This window comes from Lycorma delicatula, chromosome 13 (assembly GCF_047948215.1).
Source record: "Lycorma delicatula isolate Av1 chromosome 13, ASM4794821v1, whole genome shotgun sequence".
Taxonomy (NCBI): Eukaryota; Metazoa; Arthropoda; class Insecta; order Hemiptera; family Fulgoridae; genus Lycorma; species Lycorma delicatula.
The window spans coordinates 41,065,466-41,091,746 of record NC_134467.1 but is presented as its reverse complement, the minus strand read 5'-3'; the positions used below and the strand labels follow the sequence as shown (position 1 = coordinate 41,091,746).

The 26,281-nt window shown below is 32.0% G+C and overlaps 1 protein-coding gene across 2 annotated transcripts in view; it reads right to left on the bottom strand.

Moving 5' to 3' along the window:
- Sf3b1 (splicing factor 3b subunit 1) overlaps positions 1-26,281 on the bottom strand; it is a 91,300-nt gene that overhangs the window by 29,730 nt on the left and 35,289 nt on the right. For both annotated transcript variants that reach the window (XM_075380833.1, XM_075380834.1), the window contains 7 exons: positions 22,105-22,184; positions 18,010-18,186; positions 15,821-16,034; positions 14,128-14,385; positions 10,847-10,987; positions 7,285-7,466; positions 5,456-5,737 (listed from right to left, as the gene is read on the bottom strand). In XM_075380833.1, the coding sequence (XP_075236948.1) occupies positions 5,456-5,737; positions 7,285-7,466; positions 10,847-10,987; positions 14,128-14,385; positions 15,821-16,034; positions 18,010-18,186; positions 22,105-22,184 (1,334 nt within the window). The remainder of the gene's footprint in view (positions 1-5,455; positions 5,738-7,284; positions 7,467-10,846; positions 10,988-14,127; positions 14,386-15,820; positions 16,035-18,009; positions 18,187-22,104; positions 22,185-26,281) is intronic.

Below are 26,281 nucleotides of genomic sequence, written 5' to 3'. Positions count from 1 at the left end.
CATCAAGCAGTAAACAGTGATTTTGCAAACATGATAATATTAAGTGATGAAGCACACTTCCTTCCATCTTGATGGGATGTCAACATACAAAATTGTTAAATTTGGGGGACAGAAAATTCTCAAGACTCCAGCAGCTTACCTGAGGAGGACTTCAGCTGTGATGAACAGGACTGATGATGGTCAATATAAGAATTCAGACAAAAGCAGTTTCATAACCTCTCTCACTCCAACTCAACAAATGACCTACACATGATGCTCCTGTTAAGCTGAGCAACTTACCAGAAGGTTTGGGTATCCATGCTCAATGGGAAGGCGAGTTAGCGAGCATATATATGATGGGGGGCAAGGGAGTACTTCTCAGTGTATCATTGCAACCTGATTGAGGTTAATTCTCATCTCTGGAAGTACAAGAAATCGCAGATCTGGCTTCTGAAGCAGTGTTTTATTTATTTTTATGGTTGCACGAAGCCTATTAAAAGCAAGAATTAAGAGTGAACCGGACCAGAATTCAGGCATAAATATGGAAGTGAATTGAATTTACAAATTTTTGGGACACTGAATGTATGTGATATATATGGGAAGGAGGAAGAACTGGATGAACTGAAACTCACTATGGTTATATACTTAGCTCTGACGGAAATAAAGAAGAAGGATGACAGAAAGCTGCAGCTGTAGTGGGATGCATTACTCATAATGAGGAAAAAGAACTATAAAGAGATGGAAGTTTGTAAAAGAGCGTATCATGGTTGTGAATTTAATGGTTGCAGAAACTGCAGTATCTATGATAATCGCATACGCTCCATGTGATGAAGAAAGTTTTGATAACAAGGATGCCTTTTATGAAAGTCTCCAGAAAACAGTTGATGAGGTGATAGGAAAAGTTATGATATTAGATGACTTAAATGGTAGTTTGGGTAACATTCCGAAGAAATGGAAAAATGTAATTTGATCAAATGGAGAGAGTGAGTTAAATGATGGTGAAGTGAAAGGCTGCTGAGGTTTTTAATTCCTAATGACTTTATCATTATAAGATTGTACAGAAAGATATCCATAGTTTTATTAAAGTGGTGCAATTTGGAAATGAAAAACCTATTATGTTTAGAAACCTATTATTTAACCCCCTATTTATTGTGTAAACCTTTATTTTTAAATAATAGGAATCTATGCAGATGTCCATGATGTGAGTGAGAGTGGAGCCCAAACATTGATGGTAATCACATCTTCAGGTAATAATTGGAATTTTTAGGAGCAACCCTTTTCATCAAGTTAAGAAAGCTGAGAGAAAAGCTACGTAAAAATCACAAACTATAAACTGAAGAACCTGTAGGTTCGGCACCTTTTCAAGGAAGAAGTGGAGAAGGAAATAAATGGAGTGCCAGGTGTTTGGAATTTAGAATCAAGGAAACATGGGAAAAATTTTAAATTTGTATATTGAAAGCTGCCAAGAGGGCCTACAAAAGAGCTAAAACGGGAACAGCAAAGAGGAGAACAGCTTGGTGACTAAGGAAATTAGAGCAGAGGTAAGAAGGTAAGAAAGAAGACATTACTGTGGCACAAGTAGTTAGCTTAAAAAGGTGGCAGAAGACTGTAACATCTATAAGAAAAAAAGGAAAATAGTCAAAGAGATGGTGCAGGCATTCAGAAGAAAATGCTGGGAAGATTTCAGAAGGTTCATGGAAGAGAATAGCAAGGAAAATAAGAAGTTATTCTATACAGTTCTTAAAAATATGAGGAAGGGTAAGAAGTGTCTACTCCTTAACGTTTGTAAAATCCAAAGAGGGCGATCTAGTTACAAAGGAATAAGGAGTTATTTGGAGTTACAAAGGAATAAGATATAATGGAGAGATGGAAAGAGTACCACTCTCAGCTTCTTGAAGGAGATGAGCCTCAGCAGAACTTAACTGTCCCTCACACTGAAGGAGCAGAGGATATATAGGTCACGAGGATGACATTACAGAGGACTGTATGGCTCTGATATGAATCGAGTTTGTAAAAGTGGCAGGATATGATGGCATCACTCCTGAAATGTTGAAGTTCATTGGAGCTTAAGGAGAAAAACTATTAGTCAAGAAAGAAATGACTAGCCGGACATCAAAAAGATACTAAAGGATTGGGAGGTCTTAATTAGAGTTCCCATTTTTAAAAAAGGTGATAATCAAGAATGCCAGAACCACAGAGGTATATCTTTGCTGACGGTAGTTGGAAAGGTGTATTCTAGAGTACTTGAAGCAAGACTTTGGAGGCACATGGAACCCTTACTTAAGGAAATGCAAAGTGGTTTTCAGCCTAACAGAAGCACACAGAATTTGGTATTTACATCCAATTTGGTAGTGAGAAGAGAAATGAGTATAGGAAATATGTTGAACTCTGTTTTATTGATTTAATTAAAGCTTTTGATAGAGTTGGAAGGACTCTGGTGAATAATATAAACGTTTGAGGTGTTTATGAGAACCTTATTCAAGCATTGCATAGTTTCTATAACACAAACTGCAAGAATTATGTTAAGGACAGCAAATGCATTGTCAGAGGAACTTTTTACTAGAGCAGAAGTTCGGCAGGGGGATATTTTACTGCCTTTTTTGTTTGTCTGTTTGTCATACTTTTAGACGACGTAATGAAAAGATGTAGGCAAAGAACAATGACATATTTTGTCAGAAATTTGTGACTGAAGTCTATTTATGTATCTGAACTTGTGTTTGCTGATGACTTTGTGCTTTTGGCTCGATCTGAAACAGGATTGCAGATAACAGCATATGAATGGAGGAGTTGAGGAAGAGGAACATGGAGATTAATGTGCAGTGAACAAAAAAAATGTTAATATCCAAGAAAGAAATGGAGGTTAAGTAAACTGGGGCTAGGCCATTAGAGTTAACCCACCGGGTTGGTCTAGTGGTGAACGCGTCTTCCCAAATCAACTGATTTGGAAGCCGAGAGTTCCAGCATTCAAGTCCTAGTAAAGCCAGTTATTTTTAAACGGATTTGAATAATAGATTGTGGAAACCGTGGATATCGTGGATACCGGTGTTCTTTGGTGGTTGGGTTTCAATTAACCACACATCTCAGGAATGGTCGAACTGAGAATGGACAAGACTACACTTCATTTACACTCATTACGTATCATCCTCTGAAGAATTATCTAAACGGTAGTTACCAGAGGCTAAACAGGAAAAAGAAAGGCCATTAGAGTTAGGTTATAACTTTTATGTACCTGGGATCTATGATTATTAGTGTTGGTCACATTAATGAAGAGATTAATAGCAAACTGGCAAGCTTTTTTACGCTTTGATCCGAGGTTTTATTGATAAGAAGGAAATTAACAAGACACTAAGGTAGTAGTCTTTAATCAACTTTTCTAATTTATGAATTACTAATTTATATTATGCAATAATGAAGTTATTTTAATCATCACTGAGGATGTGGGAACCTGTGAAAGTACTTTCATGGAAAATTAAGGTAAGATATGTCTTATCTCAATATTTTATACTAGATGGTTTATTTGATAGAATTTATATGAACATATTATATATATAAACTTCAACCTAAATTTAGTAATAACAGAAAATTATAGCACTTTTCACATTCAGTAGAACATGTTTATATTGAATGCTACTGAAACAATGACGTGTAATCACTTTGCAGAGTAGTCAATATAAATTAAATAAATCATTATTAAAGATATGCCTTTTTTTAAATTACTTCTACTGTTCTGTGTTTTAATATAACTTATCCTTCAAATTATCCTTCACTAATATTTCAAACAATTAATTATAAACAGACATCTGGTAAAAACAGAAAACATTCTTCAACTTTTTGGCCTAAGACAAATAACTAATCAATTTAACCATATCATCATATACACAGACAGCTTCTTTAGGCAGATGGTCTGATTACACCAGTGATCTCATCATGACAGTCTATTGTATATTTCTACAAAACAGCTATTTATTAGCATAACAAGTGATTCTAAAGTCCCGCAACCCAAACGACAACAAATTGTTTTCTAGAAAGCCTTTTTATTAATTAACAAAATAATATTAACATTTACAAAAGTATTACTTGTTTATAATAAGTGCTGAAAATGTCCACCATGATTTTCAATGCGTGCATAAACACGTTTTCTTACACTGTATGCGACCTTTTTCAGTGTAGCAGCAGTGATATTTGATAATCAGTCCTCAATATTTTGTTTGTTTATCAAGTGTATGTGGGTTGTTTGAGTACATGTATCTTTCAAAAAGCCCCGCCAATAAAAATCGGGAGGTCTCAGATCCAATGAATGAGACCATAGATAGACCATAAGAAATTAACCGATCATAGAAGAAATCACAACGAAATTGCTTACTACTGTTCACCATGTGTGCAGTTGCTCTGTCTTGCTGAAACTAGCAATCACATTCATCAGCTTGTAGTAAAGTTATAAAATGGATGATTATTTCTTTATACCATTCAGCTCTGATGGTCTCTGAAAAAAAGATAGGCCCGATAATTCTCCAATGGGATATACCACTCCCCAATTTTTTGTGAATGAAATGGCTGATTATAGAACACATGTGGGTTCTCTGAAAACCATATTCTGTAATTCTGACTGTTAACATATCCACTAAGATCAAGCTTCATTGCTGGAAACAACCCTGTCTAGTTCAGATATGTCATTTCGAATGAACTTCTAAACCACCAACAATACTACATTCGTTTCTCCTTATCTGGCTCTTGGAGCTAATGACTTATGTTAATCTGGTAGGGATGTAATTTTAGAACTTTAGTAGCCCCATGAACAATTCCATAAGATAGCCCAGTCTGGTTAGAAAGTTTTAGAAGAGACTTTTTTGTATAATGAAGAAGTGTTTCATTTATCATCTGCAGACTGTAATCAATTAAAACACTTGGATGGCTGGTACACTCACAGCCGTGCACACTACCTGTATCCTGAAAATGCTTAAATAACGATATATAGTGGATTTGTTAGGCACATTAGCATCTGGAAAAGCATCTAAAAAATCTTCTTGACACTTCACGTATGATTTTGATTCGCAACTCATAAAAATAAAGACACATTGTTCTTGCATAAAAGACATTGCTGCTCAGACTAAACAAACTACTTGGTGCCACGCCCACTGTTGCCTGGAGGCGTAATCTAGCAGTGCTACCATACACTATTCTGTCACACAAAAAAATACCCTAATTAAAATAGATTTACAAATTTAACTGTCCTTCCTACAAAATAGAAAAATTTGGATTGTACAGCTTGCTTTATGATCACCCTGTACTTCTATTACAAGAAAAAACTGAGAACGATAAAACATTAAGGGCAGGAGGAATTATTTTACGTACATTACCAGCCTTTTGTTAAATCAACTGAAAAATAAATTTTTCCCACATACACACAAACTAAAATGCACAGCTACAAAAAAATAGAATAAATATACCAATTTATATATATAAATATATAATATACCTTATGTACGTACGGCCGAACAAGGTCATCAAGTTTATATAAAATACGATCAATAACTTTCACCAAAAGATGTCGTTCTTGATCTTCTAAAGTCGGTGACATTAAAAGCGGCAAAATTTGATTGAATAAAGGACCAGCACCAAATTCACGTGCTTTATCTGTGATCTGTCTTAATGCAGCTTTACGCATCGGTGGAGTACCATTTTTGATTTTCAACAAAAGTTTCATAATTTTTCTTTCTTTTTGTTCTTCAGGACTCAGCGATTCCTCATCGACATCAACCTGTAATAATAAATTAAATAAAAACTATTAAAAAAATAACACTTAGAATAATATTTTAACAGATGGAATTTTTCTTAAAATTTAAAATTCTTAACATTTTAAGAATAACAGTTTTCACTCGAGGAAAGAATCAGAAATTAAATCACATAATTTCCTTTACTGAATTAAATTAATGATCTGTTAAGATAAAATAAATAATAACACATCTAACAAAGAAAAATATTAAACATATCATTTCCTTTTATTTCTAGAACATAAAAAACAACTTCTACAAGTAACAACCTCGTAATGTATCATCAGTCCTGGTCAATCTGGGCATCCTAGATCAATTTCTAACAAGGCACAATAGGCAAGGAACTGATTATGTTAGATATAACAAGATAATACTTCAATATGGCTCCAGTCTTCTCTATAATGCTAGTTCCAATTAAAACTTGTGGCGATTTTTAAATATAATCCCATACACACTTCATAAACTGAAATTAAACATTCAAAACTGCATTTCTATCATTTCGGAGAATTAACTCCAACAGTTTTACCAGGCATGAAAAATATAAATTCAAGCAACAAGATGCATGACGGTACACTAGTATTCATTATAAAAAGGTAAATGTCATTTTCAAAATTTAATTCAGAAAAGAACAAGTATTTGAGTTTTGATCAAGAAATAAGCAGAATTGTGGTAGTGGTGGTGGTGGTGATAATGATTTTGTTGTGTGTGACACCTGTTGAAGTGTCCCTTGTATCTGTGATGAATGTGCAACCATGATCTGTCCAAACTAACATTTACAACTGTTTATTTTATATACTCCTGTTTAGTTACATTCATCAGCAAATATTTTATTACTTTTCTATCTAATTTTATGTATTTGTCAGTAATTTTGAAAGGAACATAGTAAGTAACCTTCCTGAAATTGTTGCACTTTTGAATGCTGTATAATAACGACTGCTGTATAATAATGTTATACAACTCTTTATCACTACATGTTTCTTTTTATTTTGTTTTATATTTTACACAGCATGTTGTGATTAAATGTAGGTGGCTACCATTAACGGAAGCCACTTATTTTATTTATTGAACTCTTCAGTGCTGTTGTTGGCCAACAAAGGTGTATAAATCATATATATAACATATATAAGAAAAAAAAACTTTTGTGTATATCGGTTATAGTAGATTTTCAATATATTTTAAAGGAATATTATCTATTTTAATTGCTTTTTTTTCGCCTACAACAATTAAACTGAAACATTATCAACATATCCCATTACACTGTACTTATAAACACAATGATGACATAAATAAGCAATGTTTCTTATATCTGTAAGTTCTTACTATGAATTTCTTTTCTCTGATTACATTATTGAAAATAAAGTAAGAAATTGTATTTTCACTCAATAGATATGGTATTAAAAGCTTAAAGGATAACCGCCTTACGCTGATTAGGTCCAATACCTGAAAATTACAAAAAAAATGTACATAGACTAATATTAGATTGTATCTATTACAAAACTAATAGCATTATAATGTAAATAAATAGCAACATTACCAATAATTTATCAAAATATTGTGCATCCTCCGGTTTGAGGAATGGGAGATTTCCTTTCGGTTGATTATCAATATATTTTGCACCTTTATCTTCAGTTTGCATAAAGAAACCAGTAGGTGTACCAGCGATTGGTGTAGGCGTAGCTGTTAATTTACGAGCTGGTGTTCTAATAGGTATATATCCTGCAAATAGACAATTAATTTAAGCTTAAATCAATAATACAAGTAAAGAAAAATTCACAAGAATAAACAATTATATATATAATCAGATGAATTAATTATCAGGGTTTTTTTAACCCTGATTTTAGTAATTATACTTTGAAGGGGTGGTTTAAGTGTAATGCACAGCCGTTCATAACTTGCAAATGAAAAGAAATAGTCAAATGAAATAATTATACTTCAAAAGTTTTATTTGTTACAAAAACTTACCTTTTTCACATAGTAACAATTTAAAGCAACACATTTCTCCTAATGGTGAACTAGTTTACTCATTCCATCAATGAAAAATGTTGGTGACCTTTTCTTGACCCATGATCTCACCACATCCTTCAGTTTATAATCTGTGGTAAAATTGGCAAAAACACCAATTTTTAATTTGAAGCTATAACTTTCACATAATCTTACGTTTCACCATCAAAGCTTGTTGTCAAATCCATTCTGAGATATCGTCCTAAAATTATTTTTTACCTTTTAGTGCATTTAAGAGTGCAATTTTAAAATTTTTTTTACATATTTTTTATTTATTTATGCGATTGTTTTTCATCATAAAATAATGAAAAACAACCAAAAAGTAGCCTCCAGAATGTACCGATCACTAGCGGAAGATCCCGAATCTTTAGTATCAATTTCAAGAGTTAAAAATTTCTAATTTATTTCATTACCAATTTTCATCATTCAAAAAAAAAGTTTTTACACAAGAGGTAATCAATTTTAAACACCTAAAATCCCATTTCGAGACACTGCCCATCAAGGCCTACCTGTGGAGGCGTGCTTAGGCACACCGTGCAGCTAGTTGTATTCTAAAATGGTTGATGGCTTCTTTCTTAAATCGTTCCTTGTATTCACTTCGCTCATTACAAGAATCTTTTGTGGTAAGAAAAGTGACATCTCATTTGACTCGTCATTTTCCAACTACAATGTTTGAATTGCTTTGAAGGGTGATTGTTTCTTGCCTTTTTAGGTTAGCATTGACCACTGGTTTAGAATTAAGCTTACTGTGCTTTTTGAGAGTTCCAAGATGTGTTTTTTTGATTAAGCTGTAGTGCTAAACTAACACATGTGTATAGATCATTTGTAATTAATATTCATCCAGAGATTAATTCCAATACTACTCTTTTAGATAATTGTTGAATAGCATGTGCCATTTCCTTCCCATTATATACCTTCATATTATATGTATATCCTCCATCAAAAAAAAGTCAAGAACTTTTAAGCCATATTTATGGCACCTCCCAGTAATGTACTGACAAAAATGTAGCCTACCTCTATAGAGAACCATCGATTCGTTGATACAAACTTTGTCTTCAGGAATATAAATGACTGAATTTTGAAAATTTTCATTTAAGGCATCAATAAGTACTTTGATTTTATGCAGCTTAATTGTCTGAAGGTGCTTCATTATTAGCAAAATGTAAATTATGTAAGAGTAACTCAAAGTGGTTTTGAGGTATTTCTTTGGATAATTCGTTTTTATATAATACATTATGAGACCAATAGTTCTGTAATGTCGGTTTTTATCTAGGACAATTCACAAAAGGAAACCTAAGAATTTGTATATTTCTTTTTTATTAGTATCATCCCCCAAACGGTAACCAAGAGATTTTGGTAGAAATTTTGTTTACAATGATCAAATATACACTGTTCTGCATAACGATTAGTTTCTTGTACTACATTGTGAACAATGGAATCGTCTACAACAAAATTGTGACCATCAATTTCCCTAACGGTACCTTGCAATCTCTGAAAAATGTGGTCTTGAATTCCTCTGTAACACTACAATTGAAATCATGCAAGTTACCTGTTACATCATTCCAAACAATATGTGAATTGTCATTCCCTGAAACACTAGGGTTAATGCTTGCACTGATGTTACTCTTAAGTTATCATTATTATTTATATTTCTTTTTTGTATTTTTTAAACAATTTCAGCTGAAGTCATCGTTTTTGTTCACTTTCACTTGAAATTACATACTTAGGATCATCCGAGTCAGTAATATTATGAATTATACTTAGATCACTTTCATCAGTTACACTTATGTCACTGTCACTCAATAATTCATTTAATAAATCTCTAATCTCGTCCGAATTAGCCATTATAAACAAAGTTTTAACACAAAGAAAACAAAATCTTTTCGCACAACTGTTAGTTTTTTCGCAAACTATACACAACAGTGTGGTATCGCAATCTCGAAAATATATGATTTTGTCAAGTGATCAGTGTAGCCACCTATAGGGAAAATTAAAAAACCATTACAGTTATTCGATACCAGGAGGTCAACGTTATAAAAAATCCAAAGTATTGCAAGGTTTGTCTTACAGTTGATATACAAGCCGCTGAATGTAGACTTCTACTGTATATCATTTAGATACATGTGGCCTGCAGAAAGAAACTGGCTCGTGTATCATACTGATAAACATGGCAGCTAATGTGTTAAAGGTTATTGTGAATCTTTTAATTTAATTGATTTTTGTTATTTTCAGGTGGATAATTGTTGTTTTTCTTTTATTTTCTATTTTTCTTTATTAAGTAGACCATTTAGGTATAACATTAAAAAAAAAACTTATTAGTTGAAGTGTTAAAAAAGATAACTTATCACACAAGTGTATAACTTATGTAAATACATGCAATAGATTTTAAAAACATTCTAAAGACTGCACATCAACAGCTTAATAAACTGGATGACAAGGACTGTATTACGCACACCTTACTGCCTAATCATAAAAATATTTAAGAAAGTAGCAAAATACCAACCAAATTATTTGAACTGAAGTTCACTGCCATGCTTATATTGTTAGTACAATGAATACTTTTATTCTAACCTGCCCATAACATAAACATCAAAATCAATCTAAAACTTCACAATTATCCTTCAGTTTTTCTTATATTTATTGCAACTTTAAAGTAATACTATTGGATTTCTTTAGTAAAATTGTTGGTAACTATAATAAAATAATTTTGATATGGTACCTGGGAATGGATATCTTTTTTTTTCTTTTTTTTTAGACTTGCCGTTACCAAAATAATGGGTAAAATTGCATTTCATGAAAGGAATAATAAAAGTTAAATTTTAAATCTTTTAATTACATGCGATTTCAAATTTATGACTTTTAGAAATTGAATTTACTAAATAAAAAACATTAAAAAAACCGAGTTACGTTTTATTGCAGTTCAATAAAAATTTAAATACATTTCATACAAAATTGATACTTTCTTTTTTTTACAAAAATATAACTGCTTATACTAAGGTGTAGTTCTTTTGTTAGCCAGATTATTACTGTTATGTTGATTTAAGCTTGTTAACATTTACTATAAATAGTACTTAAAACAAAAAATTGAAAATTACCTGCAGGTGGTGTAAGTACTTTATAACCAGGTGGAAACATCGCATCTAATTCATCATCAGTAAATGGACGATTACGTTCATCAATTTCACGTTCCCAACGATATGCTTGTAACTGTTCTGGTGTCATTGTCATTAAATGACCTGAAAGAAGAAACAAATTAATCTTTATAATTAATAATAATAATAATAATATGTTGATTGAAAATTGTAATACTTTTTTAAAAGAAAATTTCATTATTACTATAAACCTACTAAGTTAATATTAATTTTAATAAAGAGGAATATAAAAAACAAACAAACAAGATGATACAAATCAAAAGCAATTGTTAAGCTAACTATTAGAACGTAAAATTGTATGCACTTTCACTTCAACAGATATCAGGTTATTTGACATCAATTCATACCTGCCCCAGAATTAATATAAAAGTTCATTTAAAAATAGTGTATTATAAAAATTTTCAATATGTATGTGTTTATGTGTGTATGTCTGTATGTATAAATACATACACTGTCTTTGGAAGACTTACTTTAAGGTATTAACTGTTCAATAACTTCTTCTCTTAGTGAGATTATATAAAACACGATTTAAGATCGATCAGTTTGTTGCTGTAGTCTACCGCAATGGTCTTGCGGTTCATGACATACCACCCGTATGGCAAAACTTCACATGTGAAGTCTGTTAGACATGTCATACAGCAGATGAGGGGTTCAGTTTTTATTTTTATCTTATTTTTAAAATATTTTTCAACTAGTGGAGTCAAAGTTCATTGTCATTCTTTAAAAGTCAAATTCCCACACATGTAACCGAAGTTATGCAGATAATTTACACACTTCCTTGAAACAGTAATTGTAAATCACAAAACAAAATGAAACCACAGAACACGCATACAGGGAAAATGTTTAAACAATACCAATATTTTACTTGTATGACTTGAAAGAATGTACTGTGCTGATGTGTAAGAACCTAAATTAATCAACATGCATATACAGCTATTGCTTTCATAATGTTATGTTTGTAATCCACTCACTGCTAGAAACCATTCCTTTATGTACAAAGACTGATAAAAAAAAAATAAGTGGAATTTTAGTTTTTCTCAAAAAGTTTTTATTTATTCATCAATTTTGTCTCCTTCAAATGTAATACATTTGTGCCAGTGCTTTTTTCAATCTTCGATATGGTGTTTAACTCCTTCAGCGATTCTGTCTTTATCTCTTCAATATTGGCAAAATATCGGCTTTTCATGGTTCTTTTCAGCTTTGGGAAGAAGTCACAAAGGACCATGTCCGGCGAATAAGGAGGCTGAGGCATCAAACAGTGCTGTTTTTGGTAAAAAATTCATCAACAAGCAGTGAAGTGTGAGGAGGTGCATTATTGTGGTGCAATTGCCATGAATTGTTTTACCACAAATCCAGGCATTTTCTTCAGATTGCTTCATGCAAACAGCATAGAATTTCCAGATAGTACTCCTTATTGACTATACAACTGGTGGCAAGAACTCATGATGCATTAATCTGTTGAAATGTAAGAGCACAGTGATCAGAACCTTTACATTAGATCAAACATTTTTTTGGTCTTAGCTCTTCAGGGAGCTTCCATTGGGACAATTGGGCCTTAGTTTTGACGTCCTATAAGGCCGTTTCCCTGTTTTAGCCTCTGGAACCACCATAAGGTATTACTTCAGAGAATGAATGAGAGTGATATGTATGAAGTGTAGTTTTGTATGCAGTCTCAGGTCAACCATTCCTAAGATGTGTAGTTAACCACCACAGAACACCAGTATCCACAATCTAGTATTCAAATTCGTAGTTTCAACATTATACCCATATATCCATGTTTCATCACCAGTTATGAAACATTTGGATGCAGTTATGGATTGTCGTTCACTTTAGTAACTCCTAAGCAAAGTTTATTCAGCACTGCATTTGGTTGAAATTCAACAATTTTATAACAAATTCTGCTGCCACATGTTTCATTTCCAAAACATCCAAAAAAATTACTTGGCATGAGCTTAAATATAACATCAGCAACCTCAATGACAGTGATTCAGCAATTGTCCATAACCATTTTCTTGGCTTTTTCAACATTGACATTATTTGTTGATGTGCTGGGACGTCCAAGGCGCTTGTTATCTTCAACATGTTCCCTCTTGGAAACATTTGTACCACTTGTAAATGCTTGTTTTATAAATAGATGAATCGCCAAAAGAAAAAATCAACATTTCCAATGAGGTGCTGCACTTTATTCCATTCTTAAAGCAAAATTTAATGCAAATTCTTTGTTCCATTTTTTCCTCACGTTAAAAATTACCAACCATATCAGAACACGTGAACCTTTTCGACAGCCAACAATAAACTGTGCATCCAATATTGCTACCAATGTAAATATACATTAGGGATAAGTGTACCAGTCCAACAAAAAAAATTGTGACAACTTATACACACCAGGAAATTTAAAAATTACATGTATTTTTTACCAAACCTAAGTATTCATAAATTATTCCTAAAAAAATACATATAATTCTACAAAACCAATACTTCAAAAATTTTAGCAAATAATGGTGGGCGACAAAAAAAATCTGCATTTTTGAGTTCAGCATAAAAAGTTATATTAGGGACATGATAAAACTTTAACATGCCAAAAACTGTCATTATTGACATTTACAGAAACTGCAAATGTTGCAAAAGTTTCAGAGGAAAGATGTATGATCTACTTGTGTTATAATTTTTATCGGTGCTTACCACATTTGTTCAATGTAAGATGAACAGTTTTTTTGTTAAAATGCTGCCATTCACTTTTATCATTTTCTATATATTATCAATAAAGACTTATCTGGAAATAAAAACCAGGGTTTGACAGTTTAATGAGAGAGGTATGGAGTACTGAAGAGTAAGATAAATATGGATGCTGTAACATGAATATGTACTGTGTATTTAATGCACTTTTCTTCTAAGTTTTCTGTGAAGCATCACATAACTTTTGCACTCCAAGATGATTTATGTTGTTATCTGGTACCTGCAAACTTTTTTCAATTTTTCAAAATGAAAAACGACCTGAAATATATTGTTTCTATGGAAAAGGAAAGGCTGAATCTGCTTCAAGATTTTCAGTAAAATGTAAAGTGGAATACGCGACAGAATATATTCTAACAGAGAAAAATTGTTGGAAGGACAATATAATAACAGCAGAGGACACTAATTTAAAAGAAATAACTCTAAAAATATTGTGTGATTTAAATTAAAATAAAAAATATAAAAACCATATGTAAAAACTTAGAGCTCACCAGGTGTAGGTGTTGCCATTGCCATCGCCTTCTGTCCAGTTGGTGTAACACCTGATGGTGTCATCATACTTGGTGTGGCTGGATGTGGTGTCAAAGATGGTGTTGATGCACCGGCACCTGGTGTCATCTGACTAGATGGTGTTTCATCCCAACGTGAGCGTCTCTTTGATGCGCTTGGAGTTGGTGTTTCTTGAATCAAATCGGTTCCAGTTCTATCTGTTCTTGGCGTTTCAGCCCAACCGCTATGCCCAGGTGTTTCTATAACATTATTTACAAATTAAAATTTTAATAAATTAATAAAAAATTACTATAATTTCATTAAGTTCAACAAATATAGCTAAATCAGTCCATTCAGTCAAAATATCTATTTGCTTTAATTTAACTGGTTAACCATAACAGTTTGTGCAGTACCAAATTTTCAAATAATTCAGGCTTATTCATACACACTTTCAACACTCTTTAGTAAACTTACTTTTTTTATACAAAAAAATTTTTTTTAACAAAATGCTCAACAGAAATAGTTAATCTTTTTTTTTTAATTTTATACTCTATTTTTTAATTTTAATTCAATAACCAGTGAAAATATAAAACTAGTTTCTGTAAAAAATCAATACCTATATTGTTCATAGATGAAAAACTACTTCCTAAACTGAAAAAGGGAAAGCCCAGAGAGCAGTTATTAAGCCTCTAATAAGTCAATTTAGTTCTATGAGAAAGTATAGATGGTAGTAAAAAATGGAAAGAAAAAATAATTAGAATATATGAAAGAAATAATTGAAGATACAGATTGCAAGAGCTGTCTGTGGAGGATAAGAAAGTGGCAATGAATAGAAAAGTATTGAGAAATACACAGAATATGAACAGCGTAAAGCTTTTACTTTAAAATAATACAATAGAATTTTCAACATATATGCTTTAGCATAATAAGTATACAGGAAATCCTCAAAAAAGAAATTTATCTAATCCCATACCCACTTTGCATGTACTTCTATATATCATAGAGCAGGCAAGTAAGCTGGACAGAACATATACTGAGAAGACTGCCTAATGCAGTGGAAGGAAAAGAAAGAAGAGAGAGAAATAAGTCTTAAGTATCGATCAATTAAATCATATCAAATTCTGGAAGTCTCAAAATATCCAGCTTTGTTGATGCATGGCCTGTCAGTGTCCCTTGTTCATTTATTCATCTACTGACAGTAACAGTAACTTTATCATATTCCTAGATCACCAGGCAAGAAGTTTTTCTTAATATAATGATCAGGATGTTTTGTATAAATATGATTTGACAAATTGGGCCGCAAACTACTTACCTCTCGTATGAGAAGGCTAGAAGCACTAATCATCTGCACTCTTCCAACACACACAAAAAAATTTTAACTAGTAAATGATAGCAGAAAGGTACATTTTAAAAATACATGGGTATAAGGAGGTTTGAGACCGATCACATGATGTTTTAAGTTTTAAATTATAGTTATGAAACAAGGGCATGGCCCATCAAACCATGAAAATGTAATTTCTTCAGCAAATCGAAAAAATTAGTCACAAACACTAGGGCAAAAATTACAAAATCTGTGAACTACGAATGTGAATAATTCTTAATGCGAGCAATAGAGTACTTCAACAAAAGATATGCTCAATTTACTGTAAAACAGAAAACATAAAAGTAGACAATTAAGGTTTTAAATTTATATACCTCTTTCTGTTTTTGGTGTTTCATCCCATCTATTTCTACGAGCAGAAGCCTGTTTATCCGCAGGGGTTTCACGACCTGGTGTGACATGACCAGGTGTAGCATGACCCGGTGTCGCATCCCAAACTCGTGTACTGGCACTTGGCGTAGCACCAGGCGTTTCACCACCTTTACCATGTCCAGGTGTTTCATCCCATCTTGACTGAGCGGGTGTTGCCTAGAGGAAAAAGAAAACTCTTATTATTAAATATTTATCTCGTCAAATGTTTTCATTAAATTATTTAAAATCTTAAATCTCACAGCCAAGAATCTATATGAATGACTGATAATCTTAAAATGATAAAAAGTTTTTGATGTAGAAGTAAGGAACTAGCTACTAACAGTACTTCTTGGCCTTTTATACATATTCATTGTTACCCATACTTTTCATAATACTATCTGATGTTACCTATTGGGCAGACAAATAAGTTTTCAAATTCATCAACTATTCAGTTATTCAAAATATAAAATATTTTTTAACCAATTATAAATCTTCAATATTATCCACCAGATACAGATTTATCATTTCTGATTAGCCAGTACACAATCACTTAAAAAATGCTCAATGAATGGATCTCTTTTCAAATATCACTTCTTCTTCAGCAACATTATGTAACTAATTATACATAAAAAAACTGTTAAGTACCCAAACATATGTTTTGCCAATTGAAATACAAGTGTAGGATGAGAAGTTCCAGACCTCACCCAGAGATTATGTTAGCACGCTTAGTTTCTCGACAGCATCACAATTCCATTCTCCATTAATTTATTATAAGAATTTCAACTCGCTACATCACTTAATATAGTACAGTCGAAGTGCAGAATTAAGGTGTTTTTTTTTCAGAAAATGGAAAAACTGGAAATTCATGCAGATTAAATAGTATTTTCTGAAAGGCTTAAGTGCAAAGGAAATTAAAGAACTTGATATGACACTGGAAGACTCTTCTCAAATCAAACACAACAGTTAAACGCTGGGTCACATAGTTCAAAATGAGTCGAACATGCAGTAGCAATGAACCATGCAGTGAACACCCTTCTACAGTGACTATGCCGGAAATGATAGAAAAAGTGTATAAAATCATTTTGGCAAATAGGGATGCGATAGTGAATGAGTTAGCAGTTTGTTGGCATGTCAACAGAACATGTGTGCAATATTTTGCACAAACATTAGGCCAGGAACAAGCTGCACGCCAAATGAGTGCCACCACTTTTGCTCAGTGCCAAGAAAAACCAAAACATTTCAAGCGATTGTCTCTAGCTCTTTTAACGCAATCCAGAGGAATTCTTACATCAATTTGTGAAGGTTAAGGAGACTGATCTGGCTCCCAGCGAGTATCACTTGTTTACTTACTAACCTAAAAAAAAAATTACTTTGAGGGTAGATATTTTCAACCAATAATAAAGTTATTTCCACTGTAGATGGTTATTTTAAGGAGCTGCATAAATTGATGTAACAAACTGGCATAAGCATGCTTGTGAATCCCTGGGCTAAATGTATAAACCTTAATCGTGATTACGTTGAAAAATAAATCAAAATGTATCCAGAAAAATGTTGTTTTCTTATCCAGTTTAGAAACTTTACATTCCACTTTTGTAAAACCTCCTCCTTTTTTCTGAACATTATTGGAGTAACAGTGATATGTCAGAGTAAAGTTAGATAAATTATTTTTGCTGAGTTGATCAAAATCAATTTGAACTAAATCAAAAGAGAATTATTTTTATGCTTACTAACATAATATTTTTCCAGAACATAAATTTCTTGGTCACTTATTAATACATGAAATATTCAAAATTACTATGTATATTAATAACTGATAGCTTATAATTACATTAAAATATTCTTTAAGCCTTTTTTTAAATTACTACGAAATATACTTATTTTTTTTAAGTGATTACTGCAAAAGTGAGGAAAATTTAGCTAAATTAAGTCCATAGGTTGAGAACAAGCTTTTAAAATTTAGTCCCCAAATAAGGGATTAAGAAGAACGCTTATGAAAAGAAGGAAGAGAGAAAAAAACAGATGGAAAGAGGAAGAAAAAACAGAATGTACAGGATAAAAGTAAAAAATTAGTGGGCACCTGCCAAAACACAGTTATTCAGAATTAAAAGAAAAACTACACCAGAAGTAAAATACTTATATACTGAGTACTTACATCTTCTTTCTCCCATGGTGACTCTTGCGGCCCAGGTTTTTTTGCAGGAGTTACATCACCAGAATCAGCAGTCTGATCCCAACGACCACGTTTCTTAGGTGCTGCTTTAGGTGCGGTGCCGTTCGATACAACTTTCAACGTACCATCTTTAGATTTTTCAATTAACTTCTTTCTTAACTGTAGAGAACAGAACAAAATAATATTTGTCATTTTCAGACCAACATAAACAACATCACATATAATTATGTAACAACGTTTATGCAGACCTAGGAAATGCCACAAAATCATTAAATAAAATTAAAAATTTACATATACCGAGTGCAGCAGCATAATTTGCCAATTTGAATTAGGTGCCAGGAAACTATTAACAGGTAAGGCTGTTAAGAGGGTGCAGATGGTCTCATTCAAATGGGTGGGTCGGAAAGTTTTTACTCCCTTCCACTTCAGTACAGAGAATATGGTGGATGAAGGAACAGCACTTGTTTGCCATAGAGCACACATGGCATGAACTGCAATGCATGTTTTGTGGGAAAACTTTCCTGGGCGGCTGATCTCTTTGAGGGGCGATCTTCTGCGACCCGCGTACTCACCCAATTTAGTCCCTTGTGACTATTTTTTATGGAGGTATCTGAAATCCCAATCGTATATAGATTGTCCAAGGACCCTTGCTGAACTGAAACAGAATATTTGCCAAGCAACACACCTCTTGCTATGCTGGAAAGAGTCGACAAACGCTTCTGAATCATGATAAATCAGTGAATCCCGAATGGGGGGAGGGGCGCCGCCACTTTGAATACAATTTTCAAAACAGTGTAAAAGTAAATTTCCAATGTAGTATATGGTAAAAAATTATCATAACGATACCTATAACATCTTTGTTTTTATTGAACCTTCAAATTAGCAAATTATGCTGCCGCATCCTATAGTATTTTACTTACTTATTTTAACCCTACACTCAGCATCTGTAATAATTTTTCCCTTTTTTCAAATGAAGTTACACATCCACTAACTTTTTAACAATTACTGAAAGTAATGTATTTTCTTCCCGATGAATCTGGGTTCAGATGTCTGGTCGCCCAATTCGGTACATTAAGACTCAAAAATACCTGAGTGTTATAATTGATGAGAATTTTTGGTTCAAGGAACTCTACAGTATGTAGCAAAAAAGGCTGCTGATGCTTTTTATGGAATCCGTAGTCATTCATCCCAACTGGAGGTTGAATTACCGTACCATGTGTATCCTTTACAAAGGTGTCAGCGAAACTATTATGCTGTATGCTGCGCCTGTCTGGGCTCACCGCATGACTTTTAGGTATTGTGCGGACATTTTTCTGCAGACCCAGCGACTCTTCTTGCTGGCTGTTATAGGCGGTTATAGAACATGGGAGAACATAGTCTCATGGGAGGCAGTCTATGTTATAGCCGGAGTCAAACCAATAGATATCTTGGCTAATGAGCATAAAAAACACTACTGTTCCAAGGTAAATAACCTGTTGACATCAGAACGAAAGCAGGAGATTGAAGACCAGGGCCTTACATCTTGGCAGGTCAGGTGGGACGAATCCTCCACAGGTCGCTGCACACATGGTATATTTCCTAGTGTCTAATTTAGATGCGACTGGATGGGTCTCCTCAATCAGTATATCACACAGTCTCTCCAGGCATGGTGCCTTTTGAGTGAGTTTGGCTAGGTTTCGTTTGGTGGACTTGAGTCAATGCCCGGATTGCGGGACTGATAATACAGTGGACTAGGTCCTCTACATCTGTCCCCCAATATGAGGTCGAACGTTCACAAGCTGTTAGTGAACTTGAGAGAATACATTCCTTTCTGGATGTCCATATTAACTGGATGATTCGTGAGTGGTAGTCTACAGTGGCTGGTTTTCTTCACCCCTTTGCGATGTGTAGGTCTGCAGAGGGAGTTTAATTGAGATACTCGATCATGGTAGGATCTTGTGTGGCTAGGGTTCCGGCTTAGGCATTGGATTGGTTGGAGGTAGGCGCACTGGCTATTACCGTCACACCTACATGAATTAAATACGATATGTTCAGATGCTTTAGTTAGAATCATTGAATTAAATAAACGAAAAAATATATTTAAATAAAATAATACATATTTTAAATTAAACTGTTGCTAAAAAATTTTTTATTGTTATGAAATGCTTATGAATGAGAATTCACCATGACAGACTCAAGAACTCAATTATTCCATTTTTTATAACACACCGGTTCAGTAGGTATCCAGAAATTCTTAGTCTAAAAAGAAGTCTATATGCTCAATCATCATCATTCTTTAGATTTATGTTCTAACAATTTCCATTTCCAAAATTAAATTTACAACTAAGTAGGATATTTCTTGACATGGTAGATATCTAATGCAATGTACCAATGACTTCAGCATCCTGCTAAAAGGATTTTCAGAGCTTATTCCGGTCATTATAGACCTCTCACTGTATACCCTCTGCATACAGATGTACTACTTTAAACAGAATACCAAGTATAATCAACTGTTTTGTTTCTATTCTATTATACAACAATTTTAATATTTAATTGTCAGACTATGTATTTAAAATTGTTTAAGTACATAATTAACTCAGCCATTTACAGTAAATTTGAACAGATTCATTTGGTTAAAATTTTTATTAAGAAAACTCCTTTGAGTACTATATACTTCAATTAATAAATATAATTTTATTTATTTATTTAAGTTTTAATGTATGAGGCATGTTTTTGAAGTGAAGTGCATTTTGAATTTCCATCTACACACACAATGTAAACAGATGGCACTTGCAGAGCTTAGTTATTTATTTCAATAAACAATCAGCTTCTAGCTACAATAGTTTAGTCATTCAGTGGTTATTTGTTTATATTCATCTATTTATAATGTGTGCTATAATTCATAATACCACCGTGTGAAGTACAAGGAGCAATTTAAGTTTAGACGGCAAAAAACAATTCTGCAGCAGAAATTCACAAGCAAATTTGAGATGTTTACGGGGCAAATATTACGAGTATCACTAAAGATAAAGATGACGATGCCGTTTACTTTGAGAGAAAAGCAAACGAAATGTTAAGGATGAAGAAAGAAATGGATGGCCATCAGTGATAGTGGATTTGATTGAAAGATTTGATGAAAAAAAATGAGAGCCTGCACACTGTCACAATTGTCTTTCATGTTTCATGATATTTGATTTCTGAAATTTTGACTGAAAAACAGTATGCAAGATGGGTGCCGAAAATGTTTATCAACACAAGAAATGAAAAATAACTTGCTGCAATCGATAAATTTTTGTGGTATGAAAATTAAGGTTTGGTTTGATTATGAAAAGTTTGAAAATTAAGGCAAATTGTTTCATCACACTGTTAGAAATGAATTGATAACTTAGTTGAACGAAAAAATCGAGACATGGCAGCATTCAATACAATTATTACTAGACTGAAGAAGTTCAAAGTTTAAGTTTAAGTTCAAAGTTTATTACTAGACTGAAGAAGTTCAAACAATCAAACAAGACCATTCGGTAAGAAGCTAACTAATGTTAGGTTTTTTTTTTTGGAGGGGAGGCAGTGTCTCATTTGTCAAATTTAATCACTGCTGTACTACGAATGTTTAGAAGAGCTATAAAGAAAACAAATGACATGGAATGTTATCCCACAAGATTTGGTTTTTGCAGGGCAATGCCCAGCCAACACATACATTATGCATTAATAATTAAGTATGTTCAAATTTTTAAGTTTTTTTTTATTTGCCTTATATTTTTTTTGGACCTTACATTACAAACACACCTCATATTATTAGGGAGAATAGATAATGTGCATTTTAAAAATTCAATATTTGATTCTCCAAAATATATTACTGATAAACTTGAGCCCAAATTACTTCATAGTTCAAATAAATAAATTTTAAGTTTTACTTAAAATTTACATTTTGAGCGTTACATTAAAAAAAAAAAAAGAAAAGAAGCAATATTAAAAATAACTTTTAGTTAATAGAGAGAGACTTTTCCTACCGATATTGACAAAATACGTGTGGTCCCACTAAATTCAAAATACTAAGTCTCTATTAAGTTTATTTATTAATTTATTATAAATATTCACCTCAGTCTCTTCTCCACGAAGCATTTGCTCCCGCATAATTTCCGTATATGTACGTGAACCGACATCTGGTGTTTTAGCACCTAAAACGAAAAATAAAATCACGCCAATGGCGTAACAACATTAGTAAACATTTTGCTATTATATAATATTTAAAAAGTAATACTCCGTACAAAAGTTACTATTTGTTTTTTTTTGTCATTAAAACCACTTACATCAACTTTTATGGTGAATTCATATAATTCAACATTTAAAAAAATCAAATGGCTGAATTTCCGCAAATTTTAAACTATTTTCACAGATTGTCATCTACCTTTTAATTATTTTTTTTAAACTTTTAATTAAATCTAATATTTATGCTCTCTATAATAAAAATATTATTATTCAAATAGTTTTTTTTTATTAAATCTGTAATTATTGTGAAAGAATATTGTTTAAAAATAATTTAAAAGAAACAAGAAAAAAATGAAAAAACAAAAGTATGGTAGTGTTAATATTATGACAATAAATAATAACAAAGTAGTCAAAAAACTTAACTGTTATAACTTAACATTAACCTTACCAAACATTTTGTTAAAACAATTTTATTTTGTAACAAAACAAAAAGCATCAATATTAGATAAAATAAAAATAAAAGGCAAAAACTAAGTTTTTAAGTTATTCTAACACATGTGCTAATTTCACTAACAAATCTTTTTTAAACAAACTGAAAATGGAAATATATGAAATAAGACTTTTTTTTAAATTATCACTAAATAGATTTGTTTTAAAATAATAAATATATCAGCCATCTGAACAGAAAATATTCATGTTGTGTATTATAGAAATCTATTACAGTGTTTATCAAATAATTAAATTTTTTTTAATTCTATCAAATTATGATATTAATTCTTTTTTTTAAATTGTTTTTAATAACATTACTTACATTTTTTAAAGAAAATAATTTCTAAAACAACAACGTAATCCTACATCTTATTTCAGGAACAATAAATACTCAGCAGACTGTAATTTAATTTACCAGAAAACTATAAATGGCAAAGATAATATAAATAAACGACTAGAAAATGCTAGTGAGACTACTCCTCAATATTTTCTAATAAAATTCACAAGAAGAAAGGACAGATGAGAAAGATACCAAAAAATAAAACTTTATACTTCTAGTACATCCCTTAAAATATTGGTAATGTTAAATCATTCGTAAAGAAATCCAAAGTAGGAAAGTAAATTTCAATTAAATATATACAATGTTCTTTATATAGTCTATATATAAAGTTTTTCCATTTCAAGGGAGAAATACATTCACAACCTATTTTGTCCTTGATAAAGTCAAATAAATGTCATTTTAAGGTCAACTTAATTTTTTTAAATAGGAATCTATATTTTTTATAGCAGAATCGAATTCTTTTTAATTTTTTTTTTTTTCATTTCAGACTTTTTCTAAAATTGATAGTTTTTTTAGTTGTTATTAATCTTCAAAACTGCTGTAGGCCTATAAATTTGTGTTGTTTTTTTTTTCATATAGCTGACCCAGTTGACAAGTTACATCCGCCTGATGTTAAATTTTAAATAAAAGAAAATTAAATCGTAAATAAAAAACAATCAATGCTATCAATAATGAAGAAAAAAATATAAACACAAGCGAACCATCTTCACATAGCCTAAAAGTGAAATTCAAGTTGCAAATGACATTTGGCTAAGTGAACATATTATCAGTGTCTTCAATTAATTTTTTTAATACTTTGTTACTTGTCAACTATTAAATATTAAATTGATTAGTTTTTATTTATTGGAAATTATGGAATGATTTACAATTAGAGAAAAAACTTCTGTTATTTTGCTTTACGGAGAATGCCACTAAAATGTTGATCAGACAGTACGTAGCTTTGTATGCTCTACGATTTCCCAAGTTGTGCTTGTACAGAACTGTAAAATAGTTTAGTGATGCTGGAAATGGGGAGGCCAAAATAGCAACCATCAAAATACTGTGACAGCAGAAAATAATGAAATAGCGGTGGCTGCGACAGTCACTGTAGGTCCTCACATTAATTCAAGAATTACCCGTGACTCCGGGATATCAAAAATAGAGTACTGATAATATTAAAACGTCTAAAATTCCATCCGTATCACATTTCGCTGCATCAGGAATTGAATGGCAATGACTCTTAAATTAGAGTAGTATTTTGTCGATGGGTGCTGGAAAAAGTACAGGTAGATCAACATTTTTTTCTTAATGTTCTACGTTCCAACAAATCTACTTTTATTAATCATGAAGCAGTAAACAGACATAATATACATTATTGGGTAGTGCAAAATCCACGGCGTCTAAGGGAAATACAACATCAATATCCGTGGACTGTCAATGTTTGGTGCGGAATCATAGGCTGTACATTAATCAGATCACATTTTTTCAATGGAAATTTGAAACAGATTTTGACACAGATTTTCTAGAAAATAAGTAGTCTTTACAGCTTGATGAACTACCCTTGAAAAACAGAAGAACGATGTGATTTCATCATGATGGCTGTCCAGTACATTATTCAATTATCACCATTTTGGGCCAGACATACAATGATCATTGAATTCGTCGAGCTGGCCCAGTTCATTGGCTTGCTCGTTCCTGCGATATTACTCCAGTAGACTTTTTTATGGGGTTCTTAAAGAAAAGGTTTACCTAAGTATCAACTACCCTTGAAAACATGAAAGAGCATATAACAAAACACCTGTAGAAATATCGAGAGAAACTCTATTAAATGTTCGTTAATCATTCTTAAAACGTTTTGATAAATGCATAGAGTAGGAAATTTTTGCTGTAATTACAATTTATATAGAGAAGGTTTTTAATATTTTAAATAAAGAGATTTAAAAAAAATTTTAAACTATCAATAATTCATTAAACCAATACAGTCGACATAACTTAACTGACTAAAGCATCAGCCCAGCTGACGAGTCAGACTTAATGAAACTAAAAACACCAATTTATACGCCTACAGCATGTTTGAAGATGAATAACTAAAAAACTATCAATATTAGAAAAAATTCTGAAATGAAATTTTAATTTTTTTTGCAAGGAATTCAATTCTGCAATAAAAAAAAGGTACAGATTCCCATTTAAAAAAATTAAGTTGACCTTTACTTGACCTTATCAAGGACAACATATGTTGTGAACGTATTTCCCCCTTGAAATGGAAAAACTTTAATAGGAAACATTTTTTCATAAAATTTGTAATTTTTGAGATAAAGATAAGTCTCAATTTAAATGTACCACTGACTATACATATCCTGAATTAGAAAGTCAATTTAAATATTATGCGAGTTTTCAATTCTACTGTGACAAGCGATAAGGCTTACATGATGGCTTTATGAAAAGAAGAAATAATTATATGTTATTGTAGTGAACTGATAGCAATCAAGGTCAAGACTAATTTATTACTTAAAAAGTTTTTGAATCCCAATCCTGAACGCGTTCCTCCTTCAAACAACATTAAAAATTATACTGTCCTGCAGTAATAAAACAAAAACTCAAAACACATTTATACTGCAGTCAAATATTCTCCTTTTACTACAGTCTTAGCACCAGTGACGCTATTTTCTCAGATTACTAGAGAGGTCAATGATATGGAAGTAATGAAGAATACCCTTGGTTCTATAATACAGTAATATGATAAAAAAAAAAATTAATCAATAACAGAAATGTTTAAAAAGTTAATGGCTACTTCATAGAAAATAACATTTTAGGAATTTAAAGAAAATTACCGAATTTACGACCAAATCAACGAATAGAACGACCCAAATCAAATATTGCTAACTCTCTCAATCAAAAAATATGAGAGCTGAAATACATACAATGTTTATTATGATTTATAAAGAGGTACAAAAATACCAGGCCTAATTCTATTGAGAAATAAGAGGCAAGAGACACTACTTCAATACTTCAAAAGAGAATATTACCATCTAGCAACATCAAAATTGACTTCAAAAACTATTTGCCGTAATGAGTACAACTAGTGCTATTGTTTTACAGCAGATAGTCTCGCATAGGTATTCGAGGATTGAACACCAAACGTTTTAGAAAGAAAAATCATTTAGTAAAATTATTAAGTTTTAATGAAGGCAATTCTGCCTACTAATACGTCTAGCAGCTGTTCAAATAGCCCAAACAAGGGCAGAGAGATGCTTATTA